We start from the raw sequence: 20903 nt of genomic DNA, 5'->3' as shown, positions 1-20903 counted from the left end.
CAACATCTTAGCAACTACATAGTACTGCTCTAAGAACAACTTTTAACATCTTAGGAAATGTATACAGCAGTAACACCCTGGCAACCACCTAAAACACCCTAGCACCCACATAGTAATGCCCGTAAAACCACTCAGAACATCTTAGCAATTGAAGTCACCTTATGCGCCAGAGAAACTAGCATGCAGACATTTTGAAAATGTTGTCTTTGAACTTCCGGTTTAGCAGTTGCTTTATAAAAATCTATGGTGCTTATGTCAAATGAAGTGGACTTACAAGTTATAGAGTTGCCAAAAGTCATCATGAGTATTTTAAAGAAGTCAGGGGATGTCATAGCAACTGAAAGCAGAGTGGGTGATTTTAAAACAAGAGTACTTCATTCATAAATACAAAAGATCCTACCTTTATGTTTTGAACATACTGATACGCTACTGTGCTCACGAAACTCCCAAGAGACAACAAACCCATTACAAATATCTCTGCATGACAGCTCAAACCATCTTCTCATGTCATACAACCATTGCGTTATAGTTAAGGTGAGCAGATTTTTTAAGTGTTAAACCATCATAGCTTTCCGAATGTGATCTGCCCGGTCCAATTTACCTTTGTGAGTGTCGGAAAAAAAATTACATTTACAGCGACAGAAAAATCACCTCATGAGCATTTTCACATAGTAAAGGGGTGGTGTAGACTCACACCATCAACTCTTGAAGAAAAATACTATCAACAGTATAACAATACCCAGGAAACCATCAACAACACCCCAGACACAGCATAGTGACATATTTAAAAACATTTAGAACACCTTAGCAACTGTATACAGTAGCGACACCCTGACAACCATCCACAACCCCTTAGCATCTCTAATAATGCACAGAAAACACCTTAGCAACTGTAAAAAGTATCAACACTCTGGCAACCACCTACAGCACCCTAACCCAGGCAAACACCAATCACATTTTCTCCAGCAAATGTACAAATCTAGTTATTGTGTACAAGCATCTAAAAAACATCTTGAAAAGAGCCAATTACTATACATTCTTAATCATACACAGTTCGGAAACATCTGCAGAATGCCAATGTAACATCTGACAGAGAGTATTTTAGAGACATAATACAGATCAAGTTTTCATCTATCAGATAAAACCGCACACATTGAAAAGACATCCGGGCGACACACGTGTGCTATCAGGGTCAAGTCGGAAATTATGGAAATTCATCACACCCGTCATCAACAGAGTTTTTGAGGAAGTCAGAGGAAGAAGGAATGTTGGAATAAACTGGCAAGAGAGAGAGAGAGAGAGAGAGAGAGAGAGAGAGAGAGAGAGAGAGAGAGAAAGAAAAGAGCAAAAAACAGCCAGGCTGTTGTGGAGTGCTGTCAGATGCCTGTGTGGTCTGTACATTTCAGCATTTAGGAGGCAAGCCAAGATTGGAAGGGGTACACACACATACACACACACAAACACACACACACGAAAACACAGACACACACAGACACACCAAAGGCCCTCAGCCCTTTTCAAACCGCAGGCACACGTCTTCATCACCTCCATGCGGATATAAAAGCAGTGTGACTCTGAACAGAACGGTATCAGTATTTCTCGGCTTCTAATGATGCGGCACTGATGTACGCACCAACTATACAAACCAGACACAAACACACACACACTATTCAAGCCCGCGACCTTGCGGTTGGCACCATCACACGCAGGCTTGTAGTGTTCTCTCTCTGCTCCAATTGGATCGAGAATACGGCTCTGTTTTTTTGGACTTCTTCTCTCTTGTTTGTCTTGGTTTTATGTGAGCAGTTCCCATTGTAAACTCAACTTGCCCCAAAGTGACGCCTTCCCTAGGCAAAACCGACTTTTGTTTCATTTATTGTTAGGTTACAAAACGTCTATCGATCTTGTGTGGTCTGCTATGAAAGGAATACCGCATAAATCTGGCATTTTTTACTGTAATATCAGCCACTGTTATTGTAGGGACTAAATTATTAGCCCCTTTCAACTTGTTGATGTGTGAGATTGTCAAAATAGTGGGACTTGTGCATTGGATTTGGGATTTTAGCTTCAAGCAAATCCGCTCGGAAGGGGATTTTCAGCAGATTTACTTGCGGTCTTGGTGCCGTTTGACTGGTGTGATTGAGCTACAGAGACAAAAATGCATAGAGCATTTCCTAAAGGTGTTACAAAGAGTGACAGTCTAGCATGGAATCTATAATTATACAGGGCCCCCAGTGCAGGTTTGTTAGTTTAACCATCCCCACCCAAACCATTAGATCAAATGATGGTTAATGAGAGCTATTAGGAGTTAGTGTGTACACAAAGACTCAGACATGCACACACAAAGACATACTTGATGGAAACAGCAAACCACTTGGCATTTTAAAGCAGTTGTCTCCTGTTAGCATAGTGGAAATTGGACAGGCATATGATAAAACTCAAATATGTATTTACACATTTTCCTGCAGCTCAAGCGTATTGGTGTTAGAGACAAAAAAGTTCAGGGGAATGATTTCCAGGGAACACACACATACTGACCTATTGTTTACCTGGAATGAACTGTAAGTTTGGTTAAAAAATGTTTAACAAAATGATCCAATTTAGAATTAGCCACCCTATACTGTATATTCATGTTTTATGTATGGTTAGCAAGGCAATAAGCTACAAGAAGCCATGTGTAACAATGATTTTTCCAGTGTGGCTTTTATAAAATGGCAGCAACAAAATGCTACAAGACATCAATATTCAATAAACAGTCATATTTAATTTGTTAGCTTGCTACCGACTTGGTTTAGGGTTTTTTCAACATCGCTAAACCAAGACCAAATGTTCTGACTGGAACATCCTAGAGCTTTCAAACTACATTTACCAAACTTCAGCCTGTTCTGACTGGGGTTGCCATGTTCTAACTTTTGAACTAATAATGCTTAATGTGACACCGTCAGATATAAATAAAAAAACTGTCATCTTTTGCCCTTGCTACAGTAAATTGATCACCCAGGCAGTATTCTGATTTCCTTGGTGAAATTACTAATTGTTTATCAGATCATGTATTTACTGTAGATAGAGCTCTAATGGTTGGTGACTTCAACATTCACATAGATAATGAAAATTACACATTGGGATTAGATTTATCTATATTCTCAATTCTCTTGGTCCTATCACACAAAATGTGATAGGACCAACTCATCGCTATAATAGTACAATAGATTTAATTCTGTCATATGGAGTTGATGCTGATACTTTAGAAATTCTGCCACAGAGCAATGACATCTCAGATCATTCCCTTGTCTCTTGTATGCTGCGATCAGCTAATGTTACTCAATCTACACCACGCTATTGTTCAAGTAGAACTATTCGTTCGACCACTAAAGATAGCTTCACTAAAAATCAATACAAAAATACAAAATTAGAGGTATAGACAGGCACTAAAAGCTGTCAGGTCAGTATATTTTGGAAACTCATAGAAAAAAACCACAACAATCCTAGGTGTTTATTCAGTACTGTAGCTAAATTGGTTAGGAATAAAGCCTCAACGGAACCAGATATTCAGTCGCAGCACAATAGTAATGACTTTATGGATTTCTTGACTGATAAAATTGAAATAATCAAAAATAAAATGGAATTATGCAATCATCTGACACAGTACCTCAAAAAACAGTGTATCATAATTTTCCTCACGTGTAAATTCAATCCTTCGCTGTCATAGATAATGAAGAGCTAATAAAACTTATCGAAACATCAAAAGCCACAACATGTATGTTAGATGCAATACCAAATAAGCTCTTAAAAGAGGTATTCTCTGTAATATCAGAACCTCTTTTAAATATTATTAACTCCTCGCTATCCTTAGGACAGATATCAAACAGCTTATTAAGAATTATTAACTTGATCCTGGAGATCTGGCTGATTATAGACCGATTTCAAATCTCCCATTTATGTCGAAAATGCTAGAAAAGGTAGTGTCCTCCCAACTATGTTCATTTCTACAGAGAAATAGTATATATGAACAATTTCAGTCAGGGGTTAGGCCTCAACACAGTACAAAGACTGCACTTATCAGAGTTACAAATTACTTGCTTATCATCTGATCATGGCTGCATTTCTCTTCTAGTGCTTTTTGATCTGCATCATCACTCAGTTTAAGTCTATACTAAAGACTTGTCTACTTAGCCAGGCATACACCTAATTTATCCTTCAACTCAAAATTAGGCTGCTTTAGTTTGCTCTGACAGAACCAGAAACCAGGAGCATTGATCATGATCTATAACGCTGCAATAAATTGAATGGCATCTATGCTAATATTATTACATTTGTATCCCAGTCAACCTCGGCACTCCTATCCTGAGGTCACCAGAACCAGCTGGATCCAGCTCCATTCCTGCTTCATGTTGGACTCCACTGTTACATGTCTCTGAGTGATGATGACTAAATGCAGCTGATGCCAGCCAAATATCACTTCAGTATATTATGATGGACTTCAGAAGATGAACTGATGCCAACTCCAACCATAAGACATGGGATACATCATATGCCATTGCCTGAACCTTGGACTTATGATATCACCTTGATCTAATGATGGACTACACACATAATGGAATACACAGTCTATCAATTAATTGCCAACAAAACCCTTCATCAGCCAACTAACAAAGGACAATGTACCAGTTAATCCAGGATGAACTTCAAAGACATTAGTCATTAATCTTACAGTTCTTACACAATCTTTGTTTAAACAATGACCCTTAACATTTACTTAAATCATTTTAAACCGTGACTTACACTATACATAATTAAAAAATACTGGCATTATATTCATGATGTTAGCCAGAGGCAGGGCTGGACTGGTAATCTGGCTTCCTGGGCATTTTCCTGGTGGGCCGACACACTTTGGTGCCATTCAGGGGCAGACTGGCCATCGGGAGAAATGAGCGGGCTGGTGGATCAGCTGCGATAAGCTAAATGAGCTGCCGTGTTATGCAGAATGGACCACAAAAGGGCGCTGCGATATGCAGAAAAGGATGTGTGTTGTGAAAGGCTCTATACAAATAAAAATGACTTGACTTATGGTTGTCCCATTGCGGATGATCAAAAATCCCCAAAATCAAAGGGCCAAGACTATACAAACCCAAACGAGGCCTTTAGGGCCACATTTAAGTTCGAAAACTCGGTTTTCATTTTCCTAACATCAATATTTTCCAAAGTATGTGTTTATAGTTTCGAAAATCTCCATTTCCAGTGCCATTCCAGTGTGGATGCCGACGTAACATAACGAAATTAATGCGTTTTTAAATTAAAACCTATTAGTGTTTACTTGGCCATATTTGAAAAAGCATTGATTTAGCCAAGTTTATCTAATAAACATCCACTAAAATTGGCACATTCCTTCAGCCTGTTTTGACTCGAGTTGCTATATCTTTTCTAACTGATCGAACTAACGGTTATCCTATAGTGGACCATAAAATGAAAAAAAAAAAAAAACAGAATCAAAGAGCAAAGACTATTAAAACTCCAAGTGTCAAAACATTCAAATGTAAACAAACCCAAACAAGGCATTTAGGGCCACGTTTAAGTTCGAAAACTATTTTTTTCAGTTCCTTAAAGTCATAATTTTCCAAAGTATGCGGTTACGCTTTAGAAAGTCTCCATTTTCAGTGCCAATCCATTGTGGATGAGAGCTGTAAATGTTTATGCGTTTTTAAACAAATACGTATACTATTAGTATGGACAAGGCCATGTTTTCTTCTGCCACCAAAAACTGAGCGTTTTCAAAAATGCTCTCCATTTCCATATACTTTTGAAAACTATAACTTTAGGAAACTGAGTTCTCTTACGAGAGGTTCTCTCGTATTGCGTAAGCTAGCTTACGCTACGGGAAAGATTCATCTTTTCTGAGATATTGAAGCCAAAAAATTATCCTTAATTTTGTATCCATTGTCAACGCAGTGCAGCAGCTGCATACCATGAGCGGGCTAGCTAGCGAGCTCATTGGTTGCTCTGCGGCAACTGCTGCAGCCTGTAGACGAACTTGAGTGAACTTGCGTCCAATGACAGGCGCCCGCGCCGTCACTGTATCAAAGCCCGCCAGAATGGGCGTGGCTAGAGTGCATATAAGCGTAAGTTCGTAGGCTGGAACCCTGATTTTCATCTATTCAGCGAAGCTCTTCGCATCTCTGAACTGCAGAAGCCGCGTTGCTGTTCGAGGGGCATCTAGCAAGCTTGGACAGTGCTCGAAGAAGCCGGCCGTCTTCGCCACCTTCAGCCATCCTGCGAGCTACGCCATCCGGCGACGTATCCTTTTTAGAGCAAGCTAGTTCCTCAGCGAACTTCACAAAAAGAGCAACGAGCGTCTTTTTAAAGATGCCTCGCACCACCTGCGCCTCATGCCGCGCCCCTCTCAGCGCCGGAGACCGCAACCTCATCTGCGCTCTCTGCCTGGGACTGGAACATGCAGAGCTCGCCCTCGCTGACGGCGGATGCGACCTCTGCGAGGAGCTTCCGATGTCGACCCTGCGGGCTTGTCTCGAAGCACTCAAAACCGAAGCCGCCGCGCCGCCTTTCGTTTCGCCGCGCAGAAAGAAGCGCCGCTCCCAAAGGCTGCCGGAACCGGTGTTAGAAGCGACTACCTCGCCGGAGCCTCTCCCTCGAGCCTCGCTTTCACCCTCCTCGCCCCCCCGGGACGCGCAGTTGCCGCCGAGCGGCCGCACTGTTGCTATCTCGGATGACGAGGCGGGGGATAAGGGCTGCTGTTCCATCATGGCTTCGGACAGCGAGGAGTGGTCAGGCTCCCAAGCCTCCTCCTCGGCCCAGGAATCCAGCAGGACCCACGCCGGAGTCGAGGAAGAGCTAACGCGCCTCCTCACACAGGCCGTCGACCGCCTCGGGCTCGAGTGGTCACCGCCCTCTGAGCAGGCTCCCAACAGACTCGACGGCTGCTTTCTTCAGAGCCTTCGCCGCGCGGTGCCCGCGGCCCGGGCCGCTCCCTTCCTGCCGGAACTCCACGCCGAGCTCTCTAAATCGTGGAACGCGCCTCTCTCGGCCAGGAACCGATCCCATGTCTCCACCTCTCTCGCTTCGGTGGACGGCGCCACCGAGAGGGGCTACACTTCCATCCCCCCGGTCGAGGATTCGGTAGCAGCACACCTTTGCCCGCCCTCCGCGAGATGGCGGTCTAAGCCAGTGCTCCCGTCTAAGGCCTGCAGAACTACTTCCGCCTGTGTTGGCCGCGCCTATGCCACCGCCGGCCAAGCCGCATCTGCTCTGCATTCCATGGCCGTTTTACAGATCCTCCAAGCGGACCTTCTTCGAGAGTGGGATGAGAAAGGCAGGCACCCAGAGGCTGTTTCAGATCTAAGGAGCGCGACGGATCTCGCCCTTCGCGCCACTAAAGCTGCAGCTCAAGCCCTAGGGAAGTGCATGGCCGCGCTGACTGTGACCGAGAGACACCTATGGCTAACGCTAGCCGACATGAGAAGCTGAACGCTCCACGTTCCTCAACGCGCCGCTCTCTCCGTCGGGAACTCTTCGGTTCCGCGGTGAGTGGCATTGTTGACCGTTTCTCGGAAGTCCAGAAAGCCACCCAAGCCATGAATCTCTTCCTGCCTCGTCACGCTAGCTCCTCTGCAGGCCGCCCACGTGACCAGCCTCCTGCACGAGCCTCTTCACAGCGCCCAGCTCAGCAAAGCCAGACTTCTCAGCGTCGACAGGGCGGCCGCCCTAGAACGCGCTCAGACAGCCGCTGCAGACCGCCGCCCCCCCGCGGTCCTTGGCCTAAGATTGCGCTAAAACCTGAGCAACCGAAGTCCTCCTAGCTTTGTTGAGGAAACGACGGCTCAGTCCCGCCGCGGCCGGACCACCGTCAAAGCTTCGCCCCCTGTCAGTCCCCTTCTCTCAGGCTACTGCAGTGGTGGATTCAGCAGCCAACAAGCCGGTGATACTGCCCGCATGCCTGCACTCAAATGCCGTTTTCACGGCGACCCAGAGAAATCTTGTAAAAAGCAAACATGCCTTATGTGTAGAAAATGTGCCCACAATCCAGTGTTCACCCCTACACACAAGCAGTACACTTCCTGTGTCCATATCAGAGCCCACTCACATAAAGCAGGCACAGCCAGCTCGAGTGTTAGAGTCAATAAACGCGCCCACGAATCCGTGCGCGTGCCCCTTCTCTGCCCGCTCTGTCACACGGCCAGCAAACACCTCTCTGTATGTAAGTCCCATGCCCGTGACTATGCTCGCGCATCACTTCACAGATGTGACTCTTTCCCCATTCACCTCAATCGGGAAGTCACTCACAGAACAGCCTGTCCCTGCTGTCTGTGAGCAGTCATGCATAAGCACAATAAGCGCGCTCACACATTCTGTTCAGCTCGCTGTGTGCGGCAATCAGGGCGACTTGGCCATTCACCCTCTAGCGTTACGCTTCAAAGCGTGGAAAGCTATCCCAGGGATATCCAAATGGGTGTTAAGCACATTAAAACAGGGCTATTTGCTACAGTTCGATCGCCGCCCTCCCTGCTTCAGAGCGCGGCTCGAAACTACTGTGAACACGGAAGCAGCCTGCATGCTTCGTTCAGAAATAGCAAACCTTCTGTGCAAAAGGGCCATAGAGAGAGTGCCACCTTCTCTGAGCGAGTCGGGGTTTTACAGCCGTTATTTTCTTGTCCCCAAGAAAGATGGCGGCCTCAGACCAATATTAGATCTCAGGGTTTTGAACAAGGTGCTCGCAAAAAGACTGTTCAAAATGCTTACAATCAGGAAACTCCTCGCGCATGTGCGCCAGGGGGACTGGTTTATTTCTCTCGATCTGAAAGATGCCTACTTTCAGATTCAGATAAATCCCCGTCACAGGCCATTCTTGAGATTCGCCTTCGACGACCAGGTTTATCAATACACCGTCCTTCCGTTCGGCCTGTCTTTAGCACCCCGTACTTTCACAAAGTGCATGGATGCGGCGCTCGCACCCCTGCGGAGTCAGGGCTTGCGAATTCTGAACTATTTGGACGATTGGCTGATTTTGGCACAGTCACATACGGAGCTTCTGTCTCACAGGACAGTTCTCCTCAGTCATCTGAACAGTTTGGGTCTTGCAGTCAATTGGACCAAGAGCTCACTACAGCCCAGTCAGGCAATTTCCTTCCTTGGAATAGAACTAGACTCCATGGCGATGACGGCTCGCTTATCTACACAGCGCGCGTGCCGTGTTCAGCGACTAGCCACGTCCTTTCAGATGAACAGCCTCACGCCTCTGAAAAAATTTCAGAGAATGCTAGGTTACATGGCCTCAGCCGCAGCAGTACTTCAGCAGGGTTTACTGTGCATGCGCCCGCTTCAGCATTGGCTAAACACCCGCGCGTCTCGCCGGGCTTGGGCCACGGGCCGCCAGCCGATCAGAGTGACTCAGACCTGTATCTCAGCTCTGCAGCCCTGGGCAGTGGCCGAATGGTATCAGCGGGGAATGACGATGGGAGCTCTGTCTCGCCGAAAAGTAATCTCGACAGACGCGTCCAACACGGGTTGGGGTCTGCGAGGGCTCTCCGGTTTTTGGCCTATGGTCAGTTCAGGAAAAGCTCCTTCACATAAATTGTCTGGAAATGATAGCGGTCGAGTACGCGCTCGTGCGCTTCCTCCCGGTCATTCAGGGTCACCACGTCCTGGTCCGTTCGGACAACAGATCTGTGGTATCCTATCTAAACCATCAGGGTGGTGTCAGATCCAGGAACCTCTTCCATCTGACAAAACGCATACTGAGTTGGTCCCAGTGCCACCTGTGCTCGCTGAAGGCGACGCACGTGCCAGGCCACCTGAACGACGGCCCAGACAGACTGTCCAGAGACAATATTTCCCCAGGCGAATGGTCCCTGCACACTCAAACAGTCCAGAAGTTATGGAGCATATTCGGCAGAGCAGAGATAGACCTCTTTGCGTCAGAAGAGAACTCTCACTGCCCAGTATTTTTCTCGAAAAGCGAGGACGCGCTGGCCCAGGACTGGCCCAACCGCCCGCTTTACGCCTTCCCTCCCGTCTCGCTATTGCCACAGGTAATGCAGAGGATCAGGGAAACGCGTCACTCGGTGCTCCTCATAGCCCCGTGCTGGGAGAATCAAACATGGTTCCCGGAGCTTACGCAGCTGTCACTGACAGCCCTGTGGCCCATTCCAGTGAGAGCAGATCTCCTCTCTCAAGCTCGCGGCACGATCTGGCATCTCCACCCAGAGCGCTGGGCGCTGCACACGTGGGTGATCAACGACTACCCGTCGCTTTGCCAGAAGGAGTAATAAACACTATCATACACGCTAGAGCCCCTTCCACGAGAAGACTCTATGCGTCCAAATGGTCTGTGTTTTCAAAATGGTGCACCGACAGAGACCTGGACCCACGGACATGTGGGGTGTCGTTGCTGCTGGATAAGGGCAGATCCCCATCTACGCTCAAAGTGTATGTGGCAGCCGTCGCGGTGTTCGCTGAACCCCTGCACGGCCAGTCACTGGGAAAAAACGAGCTGGTCATCCGCTTCCTCAGGGGAGCTAGAAGGATGAACCCCCCGCGCCCCCCATCGGTTCCTATCTGGGATCTTTCCGTAGTTCTCGAGCTATGAAAGCCCCCTTTCGAACCGCTTCAATCCGTGGATTTGAAATACCTTTCACTCAAAACCGTTTTTCTAACTGCCCTGTCATCAGTTAAACGTGTGGGAGACCTTCACGCGCTGTCTGTCAGCGCTGTGTGTCTTGAGTTTGGACCAAGTGACTCCAAGGTCATTTTAAAGCCTAGACACGGCTATGTCCCCAAGGTGATCGGTACTCCTTTCAGAGCACAAATCATTTCCCTATCGGCGCTGCCAGCATCCGATAGCGAACCCGACGCCAATCTCCTTTGCCCAGTCAGAGCACTGAGATTGTATACTGCGCGCTCCGCCTCTTTCAGATGCTCTGAGCAGCTTTTTGTTTCGTTCGGAGGGTGCACCAAAGGTTTCGCCGCCTCGAAACAGACACTGTCTAGATGGATAGTGGACGCTATTGCTGCCGCGTACGCGTCAGAGACCTACCATGCCCGTTAGGCATTAGGGCTCACTCCACTAGAGGCATGGCCTCCTCGTGGGCATGGTCCAGCGGGATTTCCATTCACGACATATGTGTGGCAGCGTTGACGGCGTTGACAATGGGTTCCCGTAGCGTAAGCTAGCTTACGCAATACGAGAGAACCTCTCGTAAGAGAACGAATCGGTTACCTAACGTAACCTCGGTTCTCTCTAGATGAGGGAACGAGTATTGCGTAGCCGGCCGTGCTTGCGCCACGAGCGATTTTCGCTTCATTCAATGAAAACCAGGGTTCCAGCCTACGAACTTACGCTTATATGCACTCTAGCCACGGCCATTCTGGCAGGCTTTGATACAGTGACGGCGCGGGCGCCTGTCATTGGACGCAAGTTCACTCAAGTTCGTCTATAGGCTGCAGCAGTTGCCGCAGAGCAACCAATGAGCTCGCTAGCTAGCCCACTCATGGTATGCAACTGCTGCACTGCTTTGACAATGGATACAAAATTAAGGATAATTTTTTGGCTTCAATATCTCAGAAAAGATTAATCTTTCCCGTAGCGTAAGCTAGCTTACGCAATACTCGTTCCCTCATCTAGAGATAACCGAGGTTACGTTAGGTAACCGATTCGTTTTCAAGCAAAAATGGATTAGTGTGTATGTGGCCTTAATCTGCTTTAATCTACATTATAACTTTCAGCCAAACTCAGTTTATCTTGACAAGCTTTCCCTATCTAGTTATTAATAATTATCGGTGTAAACACTTCTCCCACCAAGTAATATAGTTATTTAACTTAGTTGTAGGCTGTTTGTCTAGCAACTTGGCATGGCCTGCATATTAATATAGAATGGGCAGTCACAGGTATTCGTTTTATCATTTGAATTTTGGTTGTGGTTATTGACAGTTAATCTTAAATACTATAATTAAAGCTCTCTGTGTTTGTATATAACAAAACAAATATGAAAAAAACTTAACTGAACAGTAGCCAAAAACTGTAGCCTATCAGCAACAAGTGACTTGTTTAAATGATGTGCACAATTTACTTTTTAAATATACATTTTAAAGTGTTGTGACAGCAGGATTACCCTGTTATGATACAATTACAATAAAATACAGGTGCGCAGACTTGCTTAGGATTTCTGTCTGTGAGAGTAACCCACATGCCAGCCAATCAAGAAGCAAACTCATTAACTGAACTGAGGGACGCCTGTCACAGCAAAACACTCAACACTCTCGTTGTCTTGTGCACTTTCGTGCCTCTATTGATTCACAGCTCTGAGGTTCCTCTTCAGGCAGAATTCATATGGTACCCATCAAGATCTATTAAATACACAAACACTTTAATATACTTCCTGGAAATTAGAATGAGGCCAGTGTGGCAGACAAGAAAAACACATGACCCAAATGAACCACCTGTATGGGGCATAATGAGAGCAGGATATTTTGACTGAAATAATTATTATTTTATGTAAGAAAACATGTTCTAGTTTTTTTATGATTCTTAAAACTATTACATATTAGACAGAGGAGACACTCTATCAGGTGTTTGGCCTGAGGAAAACCTGTCGGCTCATTCTGACAGTACACTGTAGGCATTGTCTGAACGTGCACACTGGGCCCCTTCACTAATTACCTGCTCATTAACACCAATTCAAGGTTTAATGAGGCAGAATTGTAAATGAGGCATTTTCCGATAAAATCTGTACAGAGTAAGATATGTAAAATTATTAAGAGAGCATGCATGATTTACACTATAATGATTTGTGTCAGTGAACGCATGGACATCGTCTCATGCTTAGAGCACTGGTGAATTTTGACCAGAACAGCATATTCGATGTCCACACGAGCCTTAAAATGGAAGCCGAACCCGACTGTGTGACCTGACCTGACCTGACCCTACCCAACTCGAACGGTACCGTCAGATTTCATCGAAATCACTCACTCGCTTTATAATTTCTTCTCCAAACAAGAATTGTTGCATTAGGCATAAAAGACAACATTCCTAACAGTTTTGCAACAGTAAACATACACACAAACATAAACACACACCTCCCCAACACTCCAGAGCAGAAGGAAAAAACATTGGCTCACCATTTATTAAGCGCCGAAACTGTGCTTGGTGCCTCTAACTCACCCGTTTGCGCATGTGAGTGAGAGCATGTGCGAGAAACTCCTGTGTAATTTTCATTATTTACAAACCCATACTTAAAAAAATAAAATAAAAAAAAATATATATATATATTTTGACATAAAAAAAACAAATGTGAAAAATAGTTCCAAAAACCAAAGCATGGTTTCAAACAAGGGGTGTTTAGTTTGTAAACAAATCAGTGGTTTTGAACAAATCTTTTCAGTGAACAAATCGTTTTTGTTCACTTCGATTGTTTCAGTTATGAACGACTCATTACACAAAAAAGGCACTCATTTGTCACCAACTTCTGGAGTTATTATGCTACCTCCATAAATGGTCACTAAAAGAATCAGTGAATAAAATCAAAGTGAACAATGAATCAAAATCTCCACCAATATTTGAAAAGTCACAAACATATAGAAGCATAGTAATACAAATAGTGAAGTGCCCCAGTGCTGTTGGACTGTATATCAGTACTCTTGGAATGCCATTCGTTTAATCAGATTTGAGGACTGGAACTAATGTTCTATAATTACTTATTTAATATTTTATCTCTTGTAAGTCACTTCAACACATCTAAAAGCTTTGTAATCTTCAGGTCGATCAGAGATGTGGCATTCTTAATTGTAATCTGACAGTGTAATGCAACCACAGAAGAGACACAGCCGAGGCAAAAGCTTTACAATATCACATCAGCACTAAACGAAAAGCACCTTGTAAATGACTTCCGGTATTCTGAACCTTTCATCGGTTACTACTCACAATAACACGGCCTGCAAACCTTTCAAAAATTCACTTATAGATAAGGCAGAAGTAGAGGAAGTCTTCAACATCAAAGACAAGGCCTGCAGTTGCTAGAGGCCATTGAAATACAACGAAGAATCAAGACCATATACTGTACAGCCGTTATGTCTAAGTGCCTTTAAATACTAGTACCATATGTGTTCATTGAGAATAGTCTGAAAGTAAAAAAAACCTGAGGAGAGAGAGAGAGAGAGAGAGAGAGAGAGAGAGAGAGAGAGAGGGAGGGAGAAATGTTGTTAGGGATGTGATAGGCTTGAATTCCATGCCAAGACGAAAGTATATATTTTTTTCATAATAAAGTGAAACAGCTGCTTGCCAGACCAGTTGGCACTGACATGTAGTAGATGTTTTTTTCAAGATGTTTTATAAGGGCCATTAAAACAAGCTGATGCAGCACAATGGTACTATGGCGGAACCTCTGTGCAGACTAACATAACGACCAGACAGACAGCTTGTTAAGATAATAATGAAAAACCAGCCAGCTACCAATAGCAACTTGGAAATGGATAAATTCTTTAACATGAAAATCAAAACAAAATGTATTGTTCTAAATGCACATTCCTGGTCTTATCGAGAACCAACCTTGTGTTTTATTAAAATACAATTTAGATCAACTAAACTCTTAAACTCTGTTGCAGATTATGACCGGGCTAGTTGTAAAAGTTTTTACTCCAGTGAATATTTCTCAGGTTAGGTTTATTTTTGAAAGTCAACTGCTGTATAGCAACATACCTTAAAGTCTTGGCTACAAAAAAGATATTAAACATTTTCACTGTAATTGCCCAGGAAAAAATATACAGTTTGTTGAACAGACATTGACCTTTTGTGACAACATGCTCCATTAGTGGGGCATATTGTCACACTTTATGGGGCAAGTTGTCATAATTGAACTTGCCACTAAACCAGTAGTATAATTTAATGTGAACATTGTTGGATAATGGGGAACGTGGAACATAGGGGAATTTACACCTCTCTTTAAATCGAAACCGGCATTAAACAGCGTTTTATAGGCTTTTAGTAAAAGTAAAACAATTATGAAGCACAAAACAATTAAATAAACAACAAAATAAATAGAAAGAGTTTATATAAATAGAAAGTGTAATGTACAAAAATATCAAAACATTGCTTTGGTAAACAAATATTGGAATTTATCAATTGCATGACATTATTTATGACATTTAAAATACAAGTGACATTGACAACCTGCCTCAATAAAAATGTGATAACATGCCTCAAACTGACTTAAATTTATCCTACGAACACATTTAAACCTTCTGGGTAAAAATCATAATATAGATGACCCTTTACTTAATATATATATATATATATATATATATATATATATATATATATATATATATATATATATAGGACTGTCAATCAATTAAAATTTGTAATCGAATTATTGACATGGTGTGCCGATTAATTAATAAAATGAATCGCAATTAATCACTTAATCATTAAAATTATAATAATTCAATATATAATGATAAATAATTATAAAGTTATAATTAAATAATTACAAATAATATATATACATATATTACCGGTCACTGTCATGTCAGTGTCAAGGTCAGATGGGTGCTTTTGGAGTGTTTCACTTTGGTTGCTTCGCATCATAAACACACTTTTTTAAGGTCACTGTGTCAAGTTGTAGTTAAGTACTTAGAAAAACACGTCTTGAGTTTTCTAAATTTGTGAAACTTTGTAATATGGCACTTTTTGTACCACTGTCTCCCTAAGATGATTCGCTGATGGAACTACTTTCTTACGCCATGGATCAGAATCTGACGTTTCTTGTTCAAAACAAATGATGCGTCCAAGCCTTTCAAAAACATCACTTTAGAAGTAGTATCACGGCTTGGGCTTTTTCTAACATGCTATTGGAGAAATAAGGATATATGTGTGTGTGTATGTGTGTGTGTGTGAGTGAGTGAGAGAGAGAGAGAGAGAGAGAGAGAGAGAGTGATGGAGCATGTGCGATCACTTATTAATGATGCTGTAGTCTGTTAGTCAGCTTTCTGAAGTTTAATGCAATTTTGGTGAAATTCATCCTATTTTCTCAGTGGAAAAATAGCCGTTCATGTGGGGGTATTCTTTCCTGTTTCGCGGTAGCTGGTGCACAAGAGTATTTCACTATAGAAACCGCAATCTCCTTTGTTATTTTGAACAGTATATCCTCCCTAATACAGAAACTCCAGTAAGAGGTAAGCGCCTTGAGTTCTGTAATTAATCAGTCTGTTGTGTTTCTCAGCTGTGATGAGCCTTAATGCTGAAGTTGTTAGTTTAAAGCTATTTCCTAGCTTTAGTAGTGTAGTATTAATACAAGCAATCACAGAGTGCTGTTGAATGCAAACACTGAGTGATGCTGACTTCACGTCACCAACAAGCTCATATTACACACAAAAATTGACTTTTGTCTCCACCTGCTGGCTAAAATATCTAATGTCACAATTTTAAATGTAAAGAGACACGTCCCCGTGCTGATGGTGTGAGACCATCAGTACTCAATTGTCTCTCGTCCAATCAGATTCGAGGACCGGAACTAACTGTTGTATATACTGTATATATATATATATATATATATATATATATATTGAAAAAATCATTGCAATTATATACAGTAATGCGGATGACATATGGAGTATAGTACCAAGTCTTGGCATAGTGTAAGGCATAATTTTGCACAAACAAAATGTTAAAAGTCATAAAAAAAGAAAAAGAAGACCCCATTAAGTCAACATTAGTTATATACAGTAAGTAATTGTGGTAATGAACACTAGAAAAGTTGAAAAATCATTGAATGACAAAGTCCCACTAATTGGACAATCGTCTGTTCAAAGCAAAATAAAGTCATAAATATTTTTTTATAAAACAAATATTATAATAAAGCGAATTTCTTCTGCAATGATTTCATGAAATAAGATTTAGCAAGAAAACAAAAATAAATTAATCAATCAACAGCACATGCATTGAGCAATGGCAAACTTTGATTAGGAGTGATTTTGGCCCGACAGAGAGGTGAATGTGATGACATGACTCATGGATGTGGTTAGTCACAGCAGTATGTAATATAAGGTGTACTCACTCCTGGGTTCTCGCGGTCCGTCCACCGTGACCTTAATGGCTCTGTGGTAAGTGGCCACTTGCGGTGGGTTTGTGAATACTGTAATGGTCAGGGTGAAGCTCTTCCCTGTGCAAACACACAAACGTTTAAGGGTTTTAAACACTGTCAAAGCAATTGCCATACTCAGACAAGATTCCATGTGCTCATTATTTGAGGGGTATTTCTGGATTTAATCAGTTAGGAATCAGCAGTAGACACATGAATACTGCATACTCTTTCTGAAATCTTTATGTTTTTTGTTTATGGGCTAAGACTGGACATCAGAGTAGTTAACATAAAATACTTGGAATGGAATTTTACATGTCCTGCAATGTGACGTGCTCAGGGTTGGGGAGTAACGGAATGCGTGTAACGAGATTATGTATTTAAAATACAAAATATAAGTAACTGTTTTCCACTACAGTTACAATTGAAATCATTAGTAATTAGAATACAGTTCAATTCAAAAGTATTTTGATTACTGAAGAGATTACTTTGCATTTCATTGTCATTAGTTTCATTTAATATTTAGTCCTTTCAGATGGAAAACATTTAAACATATAAATGATGTGATCCAAAGTGCATTTGAACAGCGGTGAAACACTTTCTTGTGATGTGTTACATTCATACGAGCAGACAGAGAAGTAAGTTTGAAGTAAGTTTGGAGAAGAAGAAATAGAAATAAACCTTGTGTTAAATTGTTAGCTTTATGCTAAGCTAAAACGCTATTTCTAGCCATTTTACATGCACATGTTAACAGAAACGATCATATTTTTTTTTTATCAAGAAAATTCAAATTGGATCATAATTTCTTTTTTCTAGTAAGACCTTTGATATTAGGGCAAAAATCATATTCTTGATAATAATTTTTGTATTGTTTTCCTGTAAAAATATTTAAAAGAAATCTTAAAACAAGATCAGTTTGATTAATCTTGTTTTAGAAACAACACTGCATAAGATATTTAGGTTGTTCAGAGAATGTATTTTTAACATGTATTTTGTCTTACTGTACTGGCAGAGTTTTTATAGTCAAAACAAGTGGAAAAAAATCTACCAGTGCTGAAAAAGTAATCCAAAGTATTTAGAATATGTTACTGACCTTGAGTAATCTAACGAAATATGTTACAAATAATATTTTACAGCATGTATTCTGTAATCTATAGTGGAATACATTTCAAAAGTAACTCTCCCAACCCTGGACATTCTATACTCCATCTAAAACTATTTTAATTTGCAATAATTCCTTTAAAATCTTTTATATGCAGATTTTATGATCTCATATAAATTTAGAGGCTGTATGGAATATTTATAATTTAATATATTTATTTGTAACATAGTAGAACCTTTTAAAATATCTAGTGAACAAAATTGTGAAAAACTTGTGAAGTGTGTCATTTCTGCACCTCTAGTGGCACCAAGTGGAATTGCACAAACAATGACTATTTTTAAACAGGTTTATAAAGGTATCAATAATGTCATGTGTTAAAGTAAAAGTGTTTTGATGTCGTAACATAGTATTGTGTAAGGAACAGGGCAAAAAGTATGTTTTTATGAACTGATAATCTGCCGTTTTGTGATTTGTGTGAAAGGAAATAAAATTCCTTATAAAATAATTCGAAAAAATTGTTAAAGTGCCTCTAGCATTCATTTCAATTCAATAAATATAACGTGCCTCATAAAAATCATTTGACAAAAATTAAGGCAAAGTAACATGATTCCATGAGACCAGGTTGGTTTATGGATATGTTATGTGTCAACTAACTATAAAGAGGACAGAGGGCTGAGTGCTTGACTAGGAACTGTGCCATGCTACAGTGTGGCATCGGCAAACTTGGCCTTCGCCAGACAAATCACTTCCCTAAACAAAAATTCCAGACAGTTTGTGCTCTCTGGTGGTTTAACACAGAGGAACAAGGGATTAACATGACGCTCCACTGGTTCTTACTCATGAATGCCCCTGGTTTGCTGTGGAGACAGGAAGTAGTGGGCGGAATGCTTTGGCAACGCTGGGAAACAGCTGGCAAGATGCATGGAACCTCAGTACCACAAATCTGCTGACACTGATTTCATAAAACTCTCAATCATAAAATATTGAAATACAACCAAAAGGGCTCTTATAATTTAAAAATAATTTAAACATATTGGTAATACAATATATGGCATGTCATCGTTCCCTTAGAATCTTTGGAAAATCAAATAAACCTCAAGTGTCAAAAATCATCAAGTTTTAAGTATCAAATATTTGGAAGAACCAAAAGAATCATATTGCTTGATGTGTACGAGCTATTAAAAAAAATACAAGATTTTTCTAAGTACTTCATTTATGTTGTGTATAATTTCTTTTTTTAAATGTTAAAATACTTTCTCCTTTCTAAGTTTAATATTCAAAGAAAACAATAAATTATTCATAGGTTGATTCCCCTGAAAAATGTAATCATTTTGGCTTTGGGTCACTATCAAAACATTTCTCTTCGTTTGAGCATTCCGACCAGCCCACCACACCAACATTGTCTCGACCATGGTGTGAGATCGGGACGTGGTCAACCTGGTCTCGTAGAATCATGTTACTATACCTAAATTTTTTACATGGCTTGTTGTACATATCGCGGCAGATTATCTATTCAGAAACACTGTTTCTCACACAATGCTATCTTATAACATCAAAACACTTTTACTATAGCGCATGACTTGTATACATTTTAATGTTTGCATTACATTACCAAATAACCAACATTACAAGCTTTCTCAAGCACGATTAAATTGTGTGAATGCTCAAATCATTGCAATGTAAAGGACTGGGGTACTAGTCCTGAAGAGCACGCGAGTCAACACATGAATCGAGTGTCAAAAAGCACCACAAAATGATGAGGTTCCTTCAGTTATTGCGTTTTTCATCTCACATTTACTCTATGACACTATCGGTTACGTTTAGGTTTAAGGTTTAGGGTAGGGACGCCGGTTTTATTGATTTAAAACTCGATAGAGAATGAACTTTTAACACCTCATCTGTTTGGGAGAACATTTAACTCACATTTAGCGTCCCATAGTGGACATTTCCCCTTGGAACTGCAGCAATACGTGTTGCAAAAATGTCACCACAGTCAGGTAATTTCAGGAGATCCAGCTGTACATGGTAATCTGTTTGGCCAAGCAATTGAAAACAGTCATTATTTTTGCAATTCCGAATAACGGATTCCTGATGGTGCAGAAATTACACACTTCACCTTTGATAAAAATATCTGGGCAACAGGCAAAATTCATTACATCAAAGTGTTTCAAACAACCTTCATAAGTAAACCAAATGATATATCACACTAAGTTCATGTGAGAAACCTTAGTACAGCACACACACAGACCTGTAATTTAATGAGTGCATTCTTACCGGCAGTGTGGTGATGTGGTTTCACAGTGGTGTTGGCTCGTAACTGATAGCTGAGTACACAGACTGACTATAATTATTCTAAGAATGTCATGTGTCCCTATGTGACCGCGTGCCTGTATTACCAAATCTCCCTGGAGGATTTCTCCACATCACGTTGTGCAAGTGTAGATAAACATTAAATGATTAAGCCTAACAGAACAAAATCATTGGGTAAAAATACAATCTCTCCCAATGACTTAAGAAGGTAAGGACTTAAGATGTTTCTCATGATCTTACAAACATCTTGATCAGATGTTTAAATGCTTGAAATTAGTTTAGAAGATAAATATATATTGTGACTATGTATGCATTTCTTTAAAAAACTAGTTTACTCAGAATGGTACTAAAAACAAAAAACATCCAGTAAGCGGCAGTTCTGCGGATGGAAATGCCTTGTTGATGAGAGG

At 41.5% G+C, this 20903-nt stretch overlaps 1 protein-coding gene across 1 annotated transcript in view; it reads right to left on the bottom strand.

Moving 5' to 3' along the window:
* LOC127622315 (runt-related transcription factor 2-like) overlaps window positions 1-20903 on the bottom strand; it is an 81100-nt gene that overhangs the window by 23353 nt on the left and 36844 nt on the right. The window contains exon 4 of the mRNA XM_052096385.1: window positions 17058-17162. Within this exon, the coding sequence (XP_051952345.1) occupies window positions 17058-17162 (105 nt within the window). The remainder of the gene's footprint in view (window positions 1-17057; window positions 17163-20903) is intronic.

Source organism: Xyrauchen texanus, chromosome 28 (genome assembly GCF_025860055.1).
Source record: "Xyrauchen texanus isolate HMW12.3.18 chromosome 28, RBS_HiC_50CHRs, whole genome shotgun sequence".
NCBI lineage: Eukaryota > Metazoa > Chordata > Actinopteri > Cypriniformes > Catostomidae > Xyrauchen > Xyrauchen texanus.
The sequence above is the reverse complement of the archived record's forward strand: the minus strand, read 5'-3'. Positions and strand labels throughout refer to the sequence as shown.